The 19,478-nt window shown below is 43.6% G+C and overlaps 1 protein-coding gene across 1 annotated transcript; it reads right to left on the bottom strand.

Moving 5' to 3' along the window:
* Positions 1–1,043: 1,043 nt before the first annotated feature.
* Positions 1,044–19,273, bottom strand: ATP6V1G2 (ATPase H+ transporting V1 subunit G2). Its single transcript, XM_063433270.1, has 3 exons — positions 18,950–19,273; positions 18,632–18,732; positions 1,044–1,808 (listed from the first exon to the last, which is right to left on the bottom strand). The coding sequence occupies exons 1-3, from the start codon at positions 19,029–19,031 to the stop codon at positions 1,632–1,634; spliced, it is 360 nt and encodes a 119-aa protein (XP_063289340.1). The 5' UTR covers positions 19,032–19,273; the 3' UTR covers positions 1,044–1,631.
* Between the last annotated feature and the right edge of the window lie 205 nt (positions 19,274–19,478).

The raw sequence follows: 19,478 nt of genomic DNA, 5'->3' as shown, positions 1-19,478 counted from the left end.
AAACGCCATTATAAGCTGAACGTGAGCTCACTCGTGATACAGTGGCTAAGAAGTGTGCTTGTCAGAACCCCTGACGCACGTTTCGCCCATCTGGCTAATCATTGACCTCTGATGAGCCAGATTAGCGAAATGTGCGTCAGGGGTTCTGATAAGCAAACTTCATAGCCACTGTATCACTAATACCTCTCCCCATAAATTGGAGGAAAAAACGGCTATCATTACAATCTCCAGCTTTCTTTCATGATATGTATTCTAGGGGTGGGTGGCATTTCTTATACATCCATTTAGGAGTAACAGGCATTTTGTGTTAAGGGGTGCTCTCCCTGCTATCATCTATTGATACAGACCTGTATTGGCTGTATTGTTTGGCAGCGACTATTAGCTAATACAATGTTGCTTTGTTGTTCCCACTACATTTCTGGACTTTTTTAGTTGCACTCTCTCTAGCAGGACCATTTAGCCTGTAGTACCAGCATTTTCTGATGTCTTAGTATTCCTATTGCAGCACGGCACATTGTGAAATACTTTTTTTCTTCCTAAAAGTGAGGGAGATGTCCCCTTATCCCTTTGTTTGGAGTTTGGATATAGATTTGTTTTCTATTCTCCTTATACCGCTGGTCTGCTACAGATGGTCTTTTTATTATCCTGAACTCACAAAGCTCCAGCCTGTACTACCTTACTCTGTATTCATTATCCCTAGATTTGGGTAGAACTACCAGATTTTCATATACAGACATTATAGCTCCACTCAGGATAATTGTTTTGTAAATATGTACATTATTATTTCTGTTTGAATTTTGTTTTTCCTTTTCTTTTTGTTGTGGTGACCTTTTTCATCTCTTAATCGCTATATTAAAAGTTAAGTTTCATTTTTAGAAATACCTAGCCGAATTGGTTGATATTTGCCACTCCGCCAGCGATACAGTTATTATTTCTGGCTCTCTCCTGGCAGTTCTCATTTATTCCATAGTGACTAGTCTCATTAGGGGTTACCCCCTCCCCGCTTTAGAATTCAGAAGATTAATAATTACCTTTCTTTACTCTTTTGTTGTCTTCTGTCTTTATTTCTGTTTAATATTTTATTTGCCACAATAGATACAATAACAACACCAGACAGTATTAATGAATACAATATAGCAGTCACAATGAGGACTAAATTTAGGAATCTTTATCACTCTCTGGGTCCATTTTGCATATCAGATCCTGGAAGTTAGGGGATACTCAGCTCTTTGAAGGCCAGTGATGGGTAAAATTTGGCACTCCAGCTGTGAACTACATTATTCAACATGTACCTCAGCCAAACATCATGGGAGCCGTTCTCATCAAAAGCTGGAGTGATTATTCATCACTGATCAGTAGGTTAAAATTAATACTTAAATATCCATCATCAATGTCTGTCTGCTAATGTATAAGACTCAAGCAAAAGGGGAGAAATATCACTCTCTAAATATTTAAATTTAGGTGGCCTAGATTACCTAACGGTTATACTGGCCCCAATTGACAGTTGATAGTCAATTGATAGTTTTATCATTAGATGGTAGACAGTCCATGTGTCAGAGAGTGAAACAGATTCTTTCACTTTTAAAACCATGTTGACGGGGGGTCTTGGGTGAGTGAAAGTGAAACATTGCTCAGTTGCTGTTGAGGCGATAGTTGGGGTGGAGTTCCGGCTTCACATCGCAGACCAGGCTCAGCAATCTTCTTAAAACGACCTCCTTGTTCTTACCATGACAGCTTTGTACCATCTGCAGAGTCCGTCGTGTTCTGGCCTCGACTTCTGAGGACAGGTCTCCTTGAGTTCCCAGGGCCTGAAAAAGACCACAAGAACAATATGAGAAATCTTTACACAGGCACTATAGGCACCATAATCACTTCAACTTGATTATGGTGCCAGGACACTTTCCCTGCAGGCTTTCATTTAGCAAATGTGTCAAACTGATAGAATATGAGATTTAAACTGCAGCTTAAAGTTTTGCATTAAAGCCCTGTCAATCAAAGAGCTGGGAGAGACATCAAATAGTGGCCTCAGCGTCAGGCAGCTTGAGGGGAAACGTTGCTTGTAGATGCCAAGCACTGTTGGTTGCTGCATGAAATATAACTTTACTATTGTATTATACTATTGCACTTATATTTATAGTGCATAAGGATTTTTTGCACAAAGCACTTTATACTAATTTTGAGAGCCATGGTGAGTGGTTAAACTAGGAAATGAGAAATTGATAGACAAAGAATTCAAAACCAACCCCAACAATTTTTTTCAAGTACATAAATTCTAAAAAATAAAAATGAAAGTGTAGGTACACTGGAAACCGAGATGGGTCTGTTAGTTAATGAATACCAGGAAAAGGCAGAAATTGTAAATACCGTATATACTCGAGTATAAGCCGACCCGAATATAAGCCGAGGCCCCTAATTTTACCCCAAAAAACTGGGAAAACTTATTGACTCGAGTATAAGACTAGTGTGGGAAATGCAGTGGCTACTGGTAAATTTCTAAATAAAATTAGATCCTAAAAAAATTATATTCATTGAATATTTATTTACAGTGTGTGTATATAATGAATGCAGTGTGTGTGTATGAATGCAGTGTGTGTGTATGAATGCAGTGTGTGTATGAGTGCAGTGTGTGTGTATGAATGCAGTGTGTGTATGTATTAGTGCAGTGTGTGTGTGTGTGTATGAGTGCAATGTGTTTATATGAGTGCAGTGTGTGTGTATGAGTGCAGTGTGTGTATATGAGTGCAGTGTGTGTATGAGTGCAGTGTGTGTGTATGAATGCAGTGTGTGTTTGTGTATGTGTTGCAGAGCGTTGGTGGGGTGGGCATTTTTAGTATTATTTTTTTTAATTGTTATTTTAATAATGTTTTTTGTTATATTATTATTTTTTCTTTTATAATTATTTTTTAAATATTATTATTTTATTTTATTATTATTTATATATTTTTTCGTCCCCCTCCCTGCTTGATATATGGCAGGGAGGGGGGCTCTAACTCCCTGGTGGTCCTTGGCAGTTCAGTGGAGGGGGGCTGGCAGAGAGTGTTTACTTACCTCTCCTGCAGCTCCCTTCACCTCCGCGCCGGTCCTGTCAGCTCCCCTGTCAGCTCCCAGTGTAAGTCTTGCGGACAGGCTATGACCCCGCGGCTCTCGCGAGACTTACACTGTGAGCTGACAGGGGAGCCGACCGGACCAGTGCGGAGGAGAAGGGAGCTGACAGGAGCTGCAGGAGAGGTAAGTAAATGCTTCCTGCCAGCCCCCCTCCTACACAGCCCCATTGTCTGTATTATGGCAATGTAAATTGCCATAATACAGACATTGACTCGAGTATAAGTCGAGTTGGGGTTTTTCAGCACAAAAAATGTGCCGAAACTCGACTTATACTCGAGTATATACGGTAACTATTTTTCTTCAGTATATATCAATGAGGATGCCATGGCAAGAGATATGCAAATGATTGCTGCAAAAAAACTTGCAGATTACTTGTGACTGGATGACTCGAGACAAGGTGCTTCAGCAGTTAAAGAAAATTAATGTAAATAAAGCTCTAGGGCCTGACAGTATTCACCCACGAGTACTTAAGGAGCTAAGCGGGGAAATAAGTGAACCTCTGTATTTAATCTTTCAGGATTCTTTTGTTTCAGGTATTGTACCGGAGGATTGGAGGAAGGCAGATGTCGTTCCTATATTTAAAAAGGGTTCAAAATATTTGCCTGGAAATTATAGACCTGTGAGCTTAACTCATGTGACTGGGAAAATATTTGAAGGGCTATTAAGAGATAATATTCAGAAATTCATTGGGAAGAACTTTGTTATGAGCAATAATCAGCATGGTTTTATGAAACATAGGTCATGCCAAACTGCATTATACAAAGAAGTAAGTAGAAGTATAGATCAGGGTGTTGCAGTGGATGTGATAAACTTGGATTTTGCTAAGGCATTTGATACAGTTCCTCACAATAGGTTAGTCTTCAAACTAAAAGAAATTGGTCTAGATGAATATTCTTGTTCTTGGGTAGAATATTGGCTTAACCCCTTAAGGACACGTGACATGTCATGATTCCCTTTTATTCCAGAAGTCTGGCAAGGCCAGATTAAGAGCCCAGTGGGCCTGGTGCTGACGATTATGATGGGCCTAATTACAAAATCTTATTGACCAACAACACCAAAACAGTCCTACCTCCTAAGCGTCATGTATCTGATGGAGATGGTGCTGGAGGGAAATTCATAGGATGCAGCTATGAGAAAACACATACCCTATGCTAATCTCACGCTTTCATCTTTCACGTAAACCCTTCCCATAGCATACCCACTAACAGCAGTTAATAAATAGTCCGAAAAAATAATTTTATTTAGATTAAACTAAAGATTAGATTTTAATCTAAATAAAAAAGTATTTTTTCGAACTATTTTAAATACTTTTATATTTATCCTTATTTTTTTACCTGGCATATTCTAAACATCTGAAACTTTTATACCATCCAAAGACTCCATGGTGGGGTTTGTACCACCCAGGCGCTTTACACAGAGCGGTTTGTCTGCTCTGTAAATTGTAAGTACATCTCTTATTTTATCCAGCACTTTTTTAATATAGAGAGCACTATGGGCATTCTCTTGTGTTTTTATTTCATGTAACCTGCACTGAAAATCTCGTGAGAGGAATATCCTACATGTGGGGAGTTTAAATACCACTGTATGCTGTTTTAACTGGAGCTGGTTATAGCTCCCATAAATGTGAGTTGGCATTTCTTAATCTTAGTGTTGTCTGTAGCCATACTCATTTAAGTTACTGCACCATTGGTCCCCTCTGTGTGTTTTTTTTTCCTTTCATATATGCTGATGAGAACTTGACCCAAGACGTCCTGAGAATTTCTGAAGAATATACCTGTGAATTAGAGAATTTAATTTGCCTGTTTCCCTGGTATTTTTTTTCCTATATATTATACATTTTATTTATTTACTTTGTTCTTGGCGCACCCTGTAATTGTTGTTTCCTGTTTTTCCACCCCTAACAGCAGTGTCCAGTAAAGCAGGAAGCCTACGGATGGAGTAAAAGGGTGGGCCATTGACACAAATTACATAACCAGAACTGCCAAAAGGGGCGAACATACACAAAAAGGGGACATGTCTGTGTGTCAGGGTTTCTTTGCTGTTTTAAACAGCAACCCTTTCTGTTTCAGTGAATGAGTTTCAGCTGCAATTACTATGAGCTCCTTCTGCTTGTTGCCACGGTTACTCACCTGTGAGTAGTAATCAACCCTGCTGCTAATCAGTTCTGCCTATTTAAGCAGCTAAGCCCAGTACCTCCTTGCCCTTGCGTGGTTTCCTGTTTCCCAGAAGTCTCCTTGTTCCTGTGTTTCCTGTTTGTTCCTGGTTCCTGACTCCGGCCTTGTTCCTGACTCCGCTGCTCTCCGTGCTCCTGATCCCTGGCTTGTCTGACTACCCGCTCTGGTGACTGACGCCTGCTTGATTCCTGGACTTTGCTTTTGTTATTTATCAATAAAGGTGTGTTTGCATCTAGTTCCGTCTCTGTCTGGTTCCTGGTCCCTGACATTACGCAAGGGCCATGAATACAGATGGTACAGGCAAGACACCTATACCTAACCTACTTACCCGGTGGGACCAGCAGAACCACCATTTGGACCAGTATGCCCATCTGGATCCAGTACCCGGCCAGCCTGCGATTGTGGCCGCCTCTGCCTCACTTCATGTTCTAGCACCGGTTGTAGCCTCCAAACCTATAGCGGCTAGAGAAATGACTGGGTCTGTCCCGCTCCCTCAGTATTTTGGGGGCAACCCAGCTCAGTGCAGAGAATTTATAAATCAGGTTAAAGGATACCTTGAAATCCTGCCCCAGGCATTTCCTACAGACAGTGACAAAGTTCACTTCATGATTTCTTTGCTGTCTGAAAAGGCCCTAGCTTGGGCAAAACCTCTCTGGGAGGCAGAGAAGCCTATTATTTACAATTACCCTGAATTTGTTGCAACCTTCAAAAGGGTTTTTGATATTCCAGCTCGCTCCACCCCTACTGCAGAACTACTCATGTCTAATGCTCAGGGCACAAAAACTATTGTCGAGTATGCCAGTGAATTCCGTACCATGGCAGCAGAAGGTGGCTGGAACAACGAGACTCTCGTGGCTGCCTTTGCACAGGGTCTCTCCGATGTGTTTAAAAATGAGATTGCAGCCAGTGAATTACCTAAAGATCTCGAGGAACTGATATAATTTGTCACCCTCATTGACATCAGACTCCGAGAGAGATCCTCATCCAGGGAGCGCCTGCGGAGGCCTCTTGTAGATTTGGCACCGAGCTTTTCTTGCCCACCCGAACCTCCCTCACCTCCCATGCCTCCTGGTCCTGAGTCCTCTGTCTGTGTGGCGCCAAGGCGGTTAGGCTTCTCACGCCTCTCGGTCGAGGAGAGAGCCTTTAGGAGGAGGGAGGGTCTGTGCCTATACTGCGGACACCACGGTCACGTTTTGCCCGATTCGTCCGGCAAAGGGCCCGCACCCAAGATACTGTCAGGGGCAGATCTTGGGTGGTCTTTCTGCAGACCCAGAGATATGTGTGCGCAAACCCTTGGTACCTATTATCCTCTCCTGGCCTGATTCATCCATTAAAATCCGGGCATTTCTTGATTCTGGGGCCGCAGGCTTGTTTATAGATTGTGCATTTGCATCAAAGCACTCTATACCCTTACAGTCTCGCAACTTTCCACTAGCCTTCGAAGCCATCGATGGCAGGCCAATACAGCCAACCCACGTGACCCAAGAAACCGTGCCCATATCTCTGGCTGTAGGGGCTCTACATCATGAGACGATCCAATTCCAGGTCATTTCCTCTCCATATCACCAGGTTGTTTTGGGATACCCTTGGTTACAGAAGCATAACCCCACAATTGATTGGCGCAAAGCTGAGATATTATCATGGTCCCAGCAATGCACATTTTCCTGTCTCCAGAAACCGGTCAAAGTTTTGGCCGCATGTTCTGCCTCTTCCTTACCCGCTTAGTACCAAGAATTCCAAGATGTATTCGACAAAGGTCAAGCCAGCGTTCTGCCACCACACCGTCCGTATGACTGTGGTATCGAACTCCAACCTGGTGCCAATCCTCCCCGTGGCCGGATTTACCCACTGTCTGTAGCAGAGAATCGAGCCATGGAGGAGTATGTTACCGATGCACTGTCTAAGGGTTTTATTCGGAAGTCATCTTCTCCTGCCGGGGCCGGCTTTTTCTTTGTAAAAAAAAAAGATGGCGAGTTGAGACCCTGTATCGACTATAGGGGTCTCAATCGCATTACTATTAAGAATGCCTACCCCATTCCATTAATCACTGAGTTATTTGACCGCCTCAAGGGAGCAACGGTCTTCACCAAACTTGATCTGAGAGGGGCATATAATCTCGTCCGGATAAAAGAGGACCACGAATGGAAAACCGCATTTAACACCAGAAGCGGCCATTACGAATACCTAGTAATGCCCTTTGGTCTTTGCAACGCTCCGGCGGTTTTCCAAGAATTTATAAATGACGTCCTGCGAGATATGCTGCAGCAATGTGTGGTGGTTTATCTTGATGATATTCTTATTCATTCCACATCTCTCGAAAACCATCACGCAGACGTTTCTCGTGTTCTACAGAGACTTAGAGAGAATAATCTGTTCTGCAAATTGGAGAAATGTGAGTTTAACTGCAAACAGGTCACATTCTTGGGATATGTTATCTCAGATGCTGGATTCTCTATGGATCCTGAGAAACTTTCGGCTGTACTAAAATGGCCTCGACCTACGGGTCTTCGCTCTATACAACGTTTTCTGGGCTTCGCCAATTATTATCGGAAGTTCATACGCAACTTTTCTTCGTTGGTTAAACCTCTCACGGACATGACCAGGAGAGATGCTGATCCACAGCATTGGTCACAAGAAGCCATTACTGCCTTTGAGTCTCTCAAAGTCGCCTTTGCTGCTGCTCCTATACTGGCACACCCTAACCCTGCCTTACCATTCATTCTTGAAGTCGATGCGTCTGAGACAGGAGTAGGCGCCCTCCTGTCTCAACGTCCTAACCCTGAGAGCTCCAGGCATCCGTGCGGGTATTTCTCGAGGAAATTGAACCCGGCGGAATGCAATTACCAGATTGGTGATAGAGAACTTCTATCCATAATTTTGGCTCTCAAAGAATGGAGGCACCTTCTTGAGGGTACTTCAGTGCCAATCCTCATCCTCACAGACCACAAGAATCTTACATATCTTTCCGAAGCTAAGCGGCTTTCCCCCCGGCAAGCTAGATGGGCTCTCTTCCTATCAAGATTCAATTATGTGGTTTCTTACTTGCCCGGTACTAAAAACATTCGGGCTGATGCCTTGTCTCGACAGTTCTCCCCTCCATCTAGAGAGGAGATAACCCCTACTCCTGTGATTCCTCCGGACCATATACTGGCAACCATCCGTACTAACCTCACCTCACCCCTAGGCGAGGAGATTCTGGCTGCACAAAGTAATGCTCCTCCAGAGAAACCTAATGGCCGTTGTTTTGTACCTATTAACCTCCGTACGAAACTATTGAGTACATACCACAACCCCAAAGCAGCTGGACATCCAGGCAAAAACCAGTTAATCTGGTCCGTCTCCTGGCAATTTTAGTGGCCTAGTCTCCGTTCGGATGTCACCACTTTTGTAGCTGCCTGTCCTGTGTGCGCTCAAAATAAAACCCCACGACGCCCTCCAGTGGGTCTCCTGCAAACCATACCTAATGGTGAACGACCCTGGACCCACTTGTCCATGGATTTTATCGTAGATCTTCCGGTCTCCCGTGGCAATACAGTCGTTCTCATGGTTGTTGACCGATTCTCGAAGATGTCGCATTGCATTCCCTTGAAAAAACTACCAACTTCCCAGGAACTTGCAAAATGTTTGCTCGGGAGGTCTTTCGTTTGCATGGGTTACCCAAAGTGATAGTCTCAGATAGGGGTAGCCAGTTTGTGTCCAGATTTTGGAGAGCTTTTTGTACGCAAATGGGAATTCAGCTTTCCTTCTCCTCGGCCTACCACCCGCAATCCAATGGTGCAGCGGAACAAGCTAACCAAACACTGGAACAGTTTCTGCGTTGCTACATTTCTGACCACCAGAACAACTGGTCTGATCTGCTACCCTGGGCGGAGTTTGCCCACAATAGTGCGATTAATGCCTCCTCCCGGCTATCCCCATTCTTGGCAAACTATGGGTTTCAACCGTCCATGTTGCCTGATACGTTCTTGCCACAGGGGATACCGGCATTGGAGGAACATCTCAGGGAACTCCGTTCCACTTGGGTGCAGATTCAGAATTCTTTACAACGCGCAATGCAGAACTACAAACTCCAGGCCGACCGCAGACGCCTTCCTGCACCTACCTATCAGGTCGGAGAGAGGGTCTGGCTGTCTTCCCGCAACCTACGCCTCCGTGTTCCCTCACAAAAACTGGCACCCCGATACGTTGGCCCATTTCGTATTATTCGAAGGGTTAACCCTGTAGCTTACGCACTTGACCTTCCTGCTAACATGCGCATCTCAAATGTTTTCCATGTTTCCCTCTTGAAACCGTTGGTTTGTAATCGCTACACCACCTCAGTGCCACGTCCACGTCCTGTTCTGATTGACAATCATGAGGAATATGAAATACGCAGCATCATTGACTCACGGGTCTTCAGAGGACAGATCCAATACTTAGTGCACTGGAAAGGATACGGTCCAGAGGAACGCTCCTGGGTTCCAGCCTCTGATGTCCATGCACCATCCCTCCTTCGTTCCTATCACGCCCGCTTCCCCATGAAGCCCGGACCCACCAGCAGAGATGGGGGGAGTCGTTGAGGGGGAGGTACTGTCAGGGTTTCTTTGCTGTTTTAAACAGCAACCCTTTCTGTTTCAGTGAATGAGTTTCAGCTGCAATTACTATGAGCTACTTCTGCTTGTTGCCACGGTTACTCACCTGTGAGTAGTAATCAACCCTGCTGCTAATCAGTTCTGCCTATTTAAGCAGCTAAGCCCAGTACCTCCTTGCCCTTGCGTGGTTTCCTGTTTCCCAGAAGTTATGAAGAAAGGTTAAAAAAATTGAATCTGTTTAGTTTGGAAAAGCGGCGCCTCAGAGGGGATATGATAACATTATACAAATATATTCGGGGCCAGTACAAACCATTATCTGGAAATCTATTCATAAACAGGGCTGTACATAGGACACGAGGTCACACATTTAGGCTGGAAGAAAGGATATTTCATCTAAGGCAAGGAAAAGGTTTTTTTTTTACAGTAAGAGCAATAAGGATGTGGGGTAATAGCTGCTTGATCCAAGGAGATATCTGACTATTTCGGGGACAAGAAGGAATTTTTTACTAGTTTGTTGCAAAATTGGAAGCGTTTCAGACTGGGTTTTTTGCCTTCTTTTGGATCAACAGCAAGAACCTATGTGAGGAAGGCTGAACTTGATGGACACAAGTCTCTTTTCAGCTATGTAACCTTATTAACTTGTATTAATGGTAAAACAGGCTTATTCATTAAACTCTGGGTTGTAGTGAATTGAAATCCAAATTGCAAAATAGAGGCTAAAATAGCCAAGCTGTGATTATAGCCAGTTGAATAGTTCCAGATCGGCTCAGTTTTGCACTAAGCAGAGTTTAGTAAATTAGAGCAATTCTGAGCCCACACGTCCAGGTAGATACATTCAGGATTATTAACTAAACCGTGAATTATCAGTGATTCGCCTGGGAATTTCAAATGCAATAATAATAAAATTTGAAAAAGTCTCCAAATATTATGATTTCAGCTCCGTTGTTTTGGCCTTAAATTTGCAATTCTCTAGAAATTCCCAACAATTTAGCATTTAGTGAACAGTCTTGTGTGAGAGCCAGGAATGGGGCGTGGGGGAAGGCAGAGAGAGCGACAGAGGGAGCGGCAGGGGCCCTGAGGGGCGGCATACAGTGATCATACCATGGCATGTAGCACAGCAGAGTAGCATTCACACTCCCATTGACATGTTATAACATAGGCAGGGCTATTTACTGATGAGGAAAATGTATTTCACAATTAATGTAATTATCTTTTTTTGTCTATTCTACATGGCAGCATCAGAGATAGAGTAGCTTCTCCCCAGCTGTCAGGGTGGGAATGATTAAATTATAATAAAATAATTGAGAATAGTTAATAAAAGCCCCCTCACCCTGAATTCCCCAGTCTTTTAAAAAGTTACAGTTGAAGAATTCAGAAGGGAGGGAGTGTGATGCTGCCCTGTAGAATAGCCAGGAAAAGACAATGATGGTAAGTATGAAACATTTTCCTCTTTCCTGGCTAAACATGGCAGCATCACGGATGGGTACAACCCAAGCTACAAAGAAGGCATAGGCATGTGCACGGGGTGTGCCTGGGCACACCCTGATCTCCGTGGGCCGCACTATGTGCGTCCATGTGCCGGTGAGGGAGATCAAAGATCTGCCGCGGCAACGCTCAGCTCTCGTGAGAGTGAACTCTAGCCCCGCAGGCACTCACCACTGAACCACCAGGGTCCCCCCTCATACAAAAGGTAAGAAGGGAGGAGGGCTATTTCCTAAACGGTCCCCCCCACCCCCACAGTCCCTCCAAACAAATACACACAAACAGCACCCACACAAATACAGCACCCTCACACACACACACACTAATAGCACCCTTACACTAACAGCACCTTCACACACACAGCACCCACACACATACAGCACCCTCACACACACACAGCACCCTTACACACACAGCACCCTTACACACGTCACCCTTACACATACACACACACACTGACAGCACCCTCACACATACACACAGCACACACAAACAGCACCTTTACACATACACCCTCACACACACACACACAGTACCCTCACACACAGCTCCCTCACACAAACAGCTCTTTCACACACACAGCACACACACACAGACACAGCACCCCATCCTCACAAACACACACACTAACAGCACCCTCACACACACACAGCACCCCATCCTCACAAACACACACACACAGCACCCTTACACACACACATACACCACCCTCACAAACGCACACACACAGCACCCTTAAACAAACACAGCCCTTTTACACACACAGAGTGCACTCACACACACACAGCACCCTCACACACACACACACAGTGCCCACACACACACAGCACACACACACACACAGCACTGTATGTGTGTGTGTGTATATATATATATATATATATATATTTACGCGGGGTGTGTGTTTGTACTTTCGGGTGCACTTTCGGTTTCAAGCAAAGCATAGCCCATTCCATAATTGGCTGCATTTGTTAAAGTAAACTCATACTCTTTGTTCCTCCTTGATGTTTTAAGTATGCTGCAACTACCTTGTTGTCTTTTTTTTTTATTATCAACCACTTCCCCTTCAGGTGGATAGCAAATGACAGCATTGTCTTCTACACTGCTTGCATTTCCAATATATTGGAATGAAATAGACAAACTTGATGATGCCATAATGCTTGTGCAAATAGGTTCCTGTAGTGGGCTCCCCATCCCCATTATATTTCCAACATGGGCTTGGCACTCACATTCCTGTCCTGGTTTTGCCTCTGTGCTATTTCATGCCCCAATACAACATCCCAGAGAAATGCACTCAGAGGGCTTGTAGTCTTGTGCAATATTTTCTTTATTTGTGTAAAGGTACAGTCAACATTTCAGTCCGACTTGGACTTTTTTCAAGAGCACTTATATTATATTGAAATAAATTCTGTTATTTGTTTCGGATGGCTTCTTCTCCCACGTACCCTAGGAGTGAATCTAGAAGAAAAAGTTGAGTCCACTTTCAGGGGGAATGAAAGAGCACAGAGACTGCCTATAGGTTTCTAACATTGTTATCACTTCCCAGGAAGGGTCTTCTAATGGAAAGCGCTGACTCAGATTGGACTCCTTTATCCGCCATCTTAGTTTCAGTTTGAGATCTTGAAGGATTATAATCCACTGATCCGAATTCGTGGAATCTTTTTTCAGAAGAACAGAGAGGAGAAAAGGCCGATAGAGAAGATTGCGACCGCCATCTTGTAGAGAGGCTTTGAAAACGCTGGTGCTTGTCCCTATCTAGGAGAACCAGAAGTCTCCTGAAACAGCTGTGTAAGTGGATGGCTTCCCACAATACCCTAGGATTGGGGATTCTTAGTGAATCTCGGTAATGAATAAGGATATATTTCCCACGGTGGCTTATTCTAATTAGAAACTCAAACCATTTAGTGCTGCCACTGCGGTCTATTTACTGCTTTCTTCAGGGAGAGAAAGGCTGGACTTCCGCTGGTAGCACCATGTTAATCATGGTTAATCATGAGCCCAGAAAGAAAATGTTGTTGGGGACAAAACAATACCTGTCTGCCAGCTGGGACAGGAAAAAAAGAATGGAGTATTCAGGGAGAGGGGCTTCTATTAACTATTCTTAATTGTTTAATTATAGTTTAATCATTCCTGTCCTGACAGCTGGGGAGGAGCTAACCCATCCGTTATGCGGCCATGTTTAGACAGGAAAGTGCAAATTCAACGTGAATATTAAATTTAAGGCCAGAGTAGCCAAGTTGGCAAACAAATTTCTGTCAGCTGATCTTGCAGTTTGGCTACTCTGGTCTTACATTTGAAATCAACTCCCAGAGGGCATTAGTGCAGCTCACGAGCCCTTTACGCTGGCCCACCAGTGATCTTACCCCTGTTCTTGTAGGCAGGAGGGGGCCAAAGAAGCTATATAAAATGTGTAATGTGTGGGCAGGCTAAATATACACACAGAGATCTCTACATATTCAAACAATACCCCCAGCTTCCTTTTTCAAACCCCCATTTCAAATGGACAAAGAGGGACACTTTCATTTTAGGGGTGTGAGTAGGGGTCTGGCCAGGGGCAGGGCTGCTCTGACAAATTTTAGGTGACTTACTAATAACAATTTATATATAGAGGTGAGCAGCTGCTGTCTGCTGTAGTAGGGTGACTACAGTGAGCTCAATTACGTATATATGTATACAGATGAACGGCTACAATCAGCTCGCAAAAGTATATTAATAAAATAATGACTATATCCCTGGTTAGATATACCAATCTATGGGATATAAGGTGTATATGCTAGGGGTAATGAAGTCAGACATAGTAAAGACTTCACCGACCGGTATAGGAAATACATATTATAAGAATTTTACTGCTGAATAGTCCGGTACAGTTTTTAAATAGTGCAGCAGGGTGCCCAGATTTGGTTCTGTGGATATTCACCTGGATCGGTAGTAATCGTAGTACAAAAAGATATCGAGACAAGCTATTTATTCTTCTCGGATAGTTTAATGTACAACTATATAAAATGATTCCACCCCGGCAAGGTTACATTAATAACCATCAAGATATATTCACTGTTACAATCACGGTCTCAGTAGCTCCGATGCCACAGTGCCGTGATAGTATAAGTGCTCGGGAGAGATATGCAATGGTTGTACACCCAATAGGGTGCGGGGGGGGGGGGGGGGGGAGGTGGATTAGAGGTACATTCACTCTCGCCTTTCTATAATTCCCAAAACTTAAGGTCACTTTATCTTTATGAAAAACATATCCCCCATCCCAGGACACTGGTAACAAAAAAGAATGCTCAATTTCGTATCCCAATAATAAAGAATATATACCGGTATATATATATATCAAATATCAGAAAGATAGTATAGCAATCAGTAGATATCAGGACTAAGTGGCAAAAAGGTTAAATCCTACAGTGCTATGCACGCTTTATGTAGTCTTTAACTCGCTGGCTGCTGTAGCTCGTAATATTCAAGGAATTCCAGATTACAGAGGTAGAGTGCAGGTAAATACCATTATAAATTTGCACTCGTTCAGCATAAAGAGTTTTAGATAACTGTAACTCAACCCCCGGTCTTCCTAACCGTACAGAGATATGCTAATCTCTCTAGTGTCCTGTAGGAACCGACTGATTTTGTTTCACTAGGAAAATTGGTCCGAGTAAAATATGCTCAGTAACTCTGAGAAATAAGTTCGATAAATGCTATGCTATTATTTCTGTCTGGCTGCTTAGTTCTAAGAATTGCTCTACTTCGGTGAAAATATCTCTAGGCGCCCTGTATCTTAGACTATCTGCTGGTACTGTTCTAAGGAAACGGAATGTCGGTTACATACCCCTAATAACCCTGACGCGCGTTTGAGTATTATTGTGGTGGACCTCTTTTTTGCACTCTACCAGATCAACAATATGGAGCTCCTAGTAAATAGAGACATTATGGTAGAATAGAGGGACAGAAGGATTAGGGCCCAAAATAGAGACTGTCCCTCATAAATAGGGACACTTGGAAAGTATGTCTAGCCATAATACACACAGCCACTTCACACACAGCCATGCCCCACACAAACCATCCACAGTCACAGAAGGCGCAGACAAAGAATAAATCAATCCAAGATACCTTTGGCTGGGCCTCTGAGTAATGGGGGGCAGGAGATACACAGAAGGGGTTGATGGGAAGAGGCACACAGGGGGTTAGGTGGGCCGGGAGTTTCATACAAACAAGTAGAGCCATTCAAAATATGTAAAATGCCGGTGGGAGCTGCTAACAGAACATTCTGCAATGACACTACCCAAAGTATGACTCCCAGAACTCACAGCCTGCTATGGCAGCCCACTGTCCAGTGTTAAACATTTAGCAGACAGGGAGCATACAATACCTCCACTATAAGAATGTTTTGTTTTTTTTATAATTATTTTTTTTACGTGGCCAGCCACCAAATAATTAACAATTGCCCAGACGAGGTTTTTCTTTTTACTATTTGCCCGCTGGCTGATAGTTTGGATTTCATTCATTCGGTCCGGACTTTAACCACCTGGTGCCTGATTTAGAAGGTCTGCACATTGTTGAATGCCATGAACGTTGCCTGGATTTTGCAGTCTGAATGGCCCCGTACAGCAGCAAATGGTTTTGCTCCTTTGGGTACACAGTTATTTGGGTTTTAGTGAGTAACCCTGATTGCTGTGACTGCTCATCAGTGATCTTTTGGGGGTTCTAAAATTAGGCACGCTCTCTGCACCCAATGTGAGTTTATAATTAGAGATATAACATTTTAAATTAAATGTGAGCACCTGTCCGATCTCCCTTTGATCAGGTTCTGAGACAGAAACACACACTGTAGATCAGTGGTAGTCAACCTTTTTTTACCTACCGCCCACTAATGCATCTTTTTGGTTGAAAAAATGTCCTTACCGCCCACCAGTTTTCACGCAAATGCGGAATATTTTTTAGAAAGGAGGGTGTTTTACAAAAAATAAATGTACGTACATTTATCTTTTTATTTCTACTTAATGCAGGTTTATAAGGTTTTTAACTTTATAAAGTTTAATGAGAAAACAATAAAGTAAATTGAAATTACCTTTACTAGTGATTAATAAGATCCTTGAGGTTGATGCTGCGAGACTAAATATTTGATATCTGGTTCGATTTTCGTAAGGAACAAACGAAGGTCTCTTTCAGTGATATTCAGACGACTTCTCTGTTTGCGCATAATATGATTTCTCATTTGTGCGTCAGCTCATCTCCTCTCCCTCCTCAATTCCCCTCCCCACCTTTTTTTTCCCTTTTTTCTATTTTTTAACCTTCCTTGTAGCAATGCCCAGTAGGAAGGCTGAGCTAGGTAGCCCACTTACTATATAGTCCACTATAACAGACAGACACACGTACAAGACACACGTACAAGACACACATACAGACACACATACAGACACACACACAGACACACACACAGACACACACACACAGACACACACACAGACACACACACAGACACACACACACAGACACGACACACATACAGACACACGACACATACAGACACACACACGACACATACAGACACACACACACGACACATACAGACACACACACATGACACATACAGACACACACACACACGACACATACAGACACACACACACGACACATACAGACACACACATACAAAGACACCCACCAACAGACAGTCACACATACATACACACACATACAAAGACACACACCAACAGACAGTCACACATACATACACACACATACAAAGACACACACCAACAGACAGTCACACATACATACACACACATACAAAGACACACACCAACAGACAGTCACACATACATACACACACATACAAAGACACACACACACATTAAATTTAAGTCACCCTCCTGTTTCCTACCTTTTAGATTCAGGAGGGTGACTTTCCCTGGGGTCCAGACCGTCCAGTGGTGGCTCAGGTGGATGGGAGTCAGAGTTCCCACTCTGACTCCCTGGTCTTCCTCCCGCGCGGGCTGATAGCTGGGAGGAGTGACGTGCAGTCACTTCCTCCCAGCTCTGCGATGTCATCACAGGGGGCCCGGTCGCGCTGTTAAAGCGCCCAGCGCTGAGCGGGCCCCCTCACAATCCACATCCATCGGGTGGCCCTGACAGCATGGGCCACCCGATGGACCCCTCCATATGCGGCCCCGGCGGTTTGCCGCGCGGGCCGGGGCCGCAAATTGTCACGGCGGTACCCAGTTGCAGGGGTACCGCCGGCTCGCACCCGCCCGCCCGCCCGGTCATCAAAACCTGGAAATCCCTACCGCCCACCTGAAATCCTAAAACGCCCACTAGTGGGCGGTAGGGACCAGGTTGACGACCCATGCTGTAGATAAACACAGATAGATAACAGATAAATAGATAGATAGACAGACAGACAGACAGACAGACAGACAGATAGATAGATAGACAGACAGACAGACAGACAGACAGACAGACAGACAGATAGAGAGACAGACAGACAGATAGATAGATAAATAGACAGATATAGAGATATATAGATAGATATTTAGACAGACAGACACATAGATAGATAGATAGACAGACAGACAGACAGACAGATAGATATATAGATAACATAGATAGATAGATTGAGATAGATAGATAGACACACGATTGATTGATAGATAGATAGACAGACAGACAGATAGATAGATAACAGACAGATAGATGGATAACATAGACAGACAGACAGACAGACAGACAGATAGATAGATAGATAGATAGATAACAGACAGATAGATGGATAACATAGATAGATAGATAGATAGATAGATAGATAGACACACGTTTGATTGATAGATAGATAGAAAGATAGATAGATAGATGGATAACATAGATAGATAGATAGATAGATAACAGATAGATAGATAGATAGATAGACACACGTTTGATTGATAGATAGATAGCTAGATAGATAGACAGATAGACAGCTAGATAACAGACAGATAGATAGATAGATAGATAGATAGATAACAGACGGATAGGTGATAGATAGATAGATAACAGATAGATAACAGACAGATAGATAGATAGATAAATAACAAACGGATAGATGATAGATGATAGATAGATAGATAGATAGATAGATAGATAGATAGATAGAACTTTGAAGGCAGTCATTTCAGATAAACATAGACTGTACATAAAGACTCTTTATAAACACACACACACACACACACTATAGACAGTTACGGCCATTCTGTGAGGCTTTATTCACTAAACAGCGAATGGTGCTGAATTGAATTGCTAATTCAAGCTAACAGACAAGATACCACGTACTGTGCGTTGCTGGGTCTGGAAATCCTTCTCTCTCTCGATGCGATATTGCTCGATCTCAACCTGTGCTTCCTCCTTGGCCTGCTTCAGCCTGCGTGCTTTACCTGGGGGGCCGGGAGGGATTATATTCATGGCATAACAATTTATCAATGACAGACAGACAGACAGACAGACAGACAGACAGAGATATCATGATACGACCAACGCTCGCTGGATCGTGGCTGCATAGAACAGATTCCCATTTCCTGTCTCCCAGTCCATGGTGATAATATAATGATACATTGCAATATATGATATAAGCTGTATAAATAGTGTCCTTACGTTTTCTGGCCTCCGAGACTCTCTCGGCTGCTCTCTTCTCTGCCTGCAGCAGCTGCTGGATCCCCTGAGACTGGCTGGTCATGGTTTGGGTTATATTGCCAGTCTGCTGCTCGGATTCACTCTAATAAAATCTTTATATAAACCAGCAGCCTTTTATTCCACTTATCCTCCACACTGCCTCCAATCACTACACTGAGCCTCTGATATTCCAATCAGCTAGTGTATCATTAAAATATCAATATACGGCTTCTTCAAGTGTGTATGCGTCCTCTGTCTTCACTGCAGTAACCTCCCCCCACCTCCCCTCAGCATCATCTTCCCCTCCATCACTAGGTACCAATAACACAGCACTCCTCCCCCACTACTCCCCTCCATTCTCAGCATCATCTTCCTCTCTATCACTATGTACCAATAACACAGCTCTCCTCCCCCCTCCATCCTCAGCATCACCTTCCCCTCCATCACTAGGTACCAATAACACAGCTCTCCTGCCCGCCGCTCCTCCCCCCCCCCCCCCCCCCCATCCTCA

Source organism: Pelobates fuscus, chromosome 9 (genome assembly GCF_036172605.1).
Source record: "Pelobates fuscus isolate aPelFus1 chromosome 9, aPelFus1.pri, whole genome shotgun sequence".
NCBI lineage: Eukaryota > Metazoa > Chordata > Amphibia > Anura > Pelobatidae > Pelobates > Pelobates fuscus.
The sequence above is the reverse complement of the archived record's forward strand: the minus strand, read 5'-3'. Positions and strand labels throughout refer to the sequence as shown.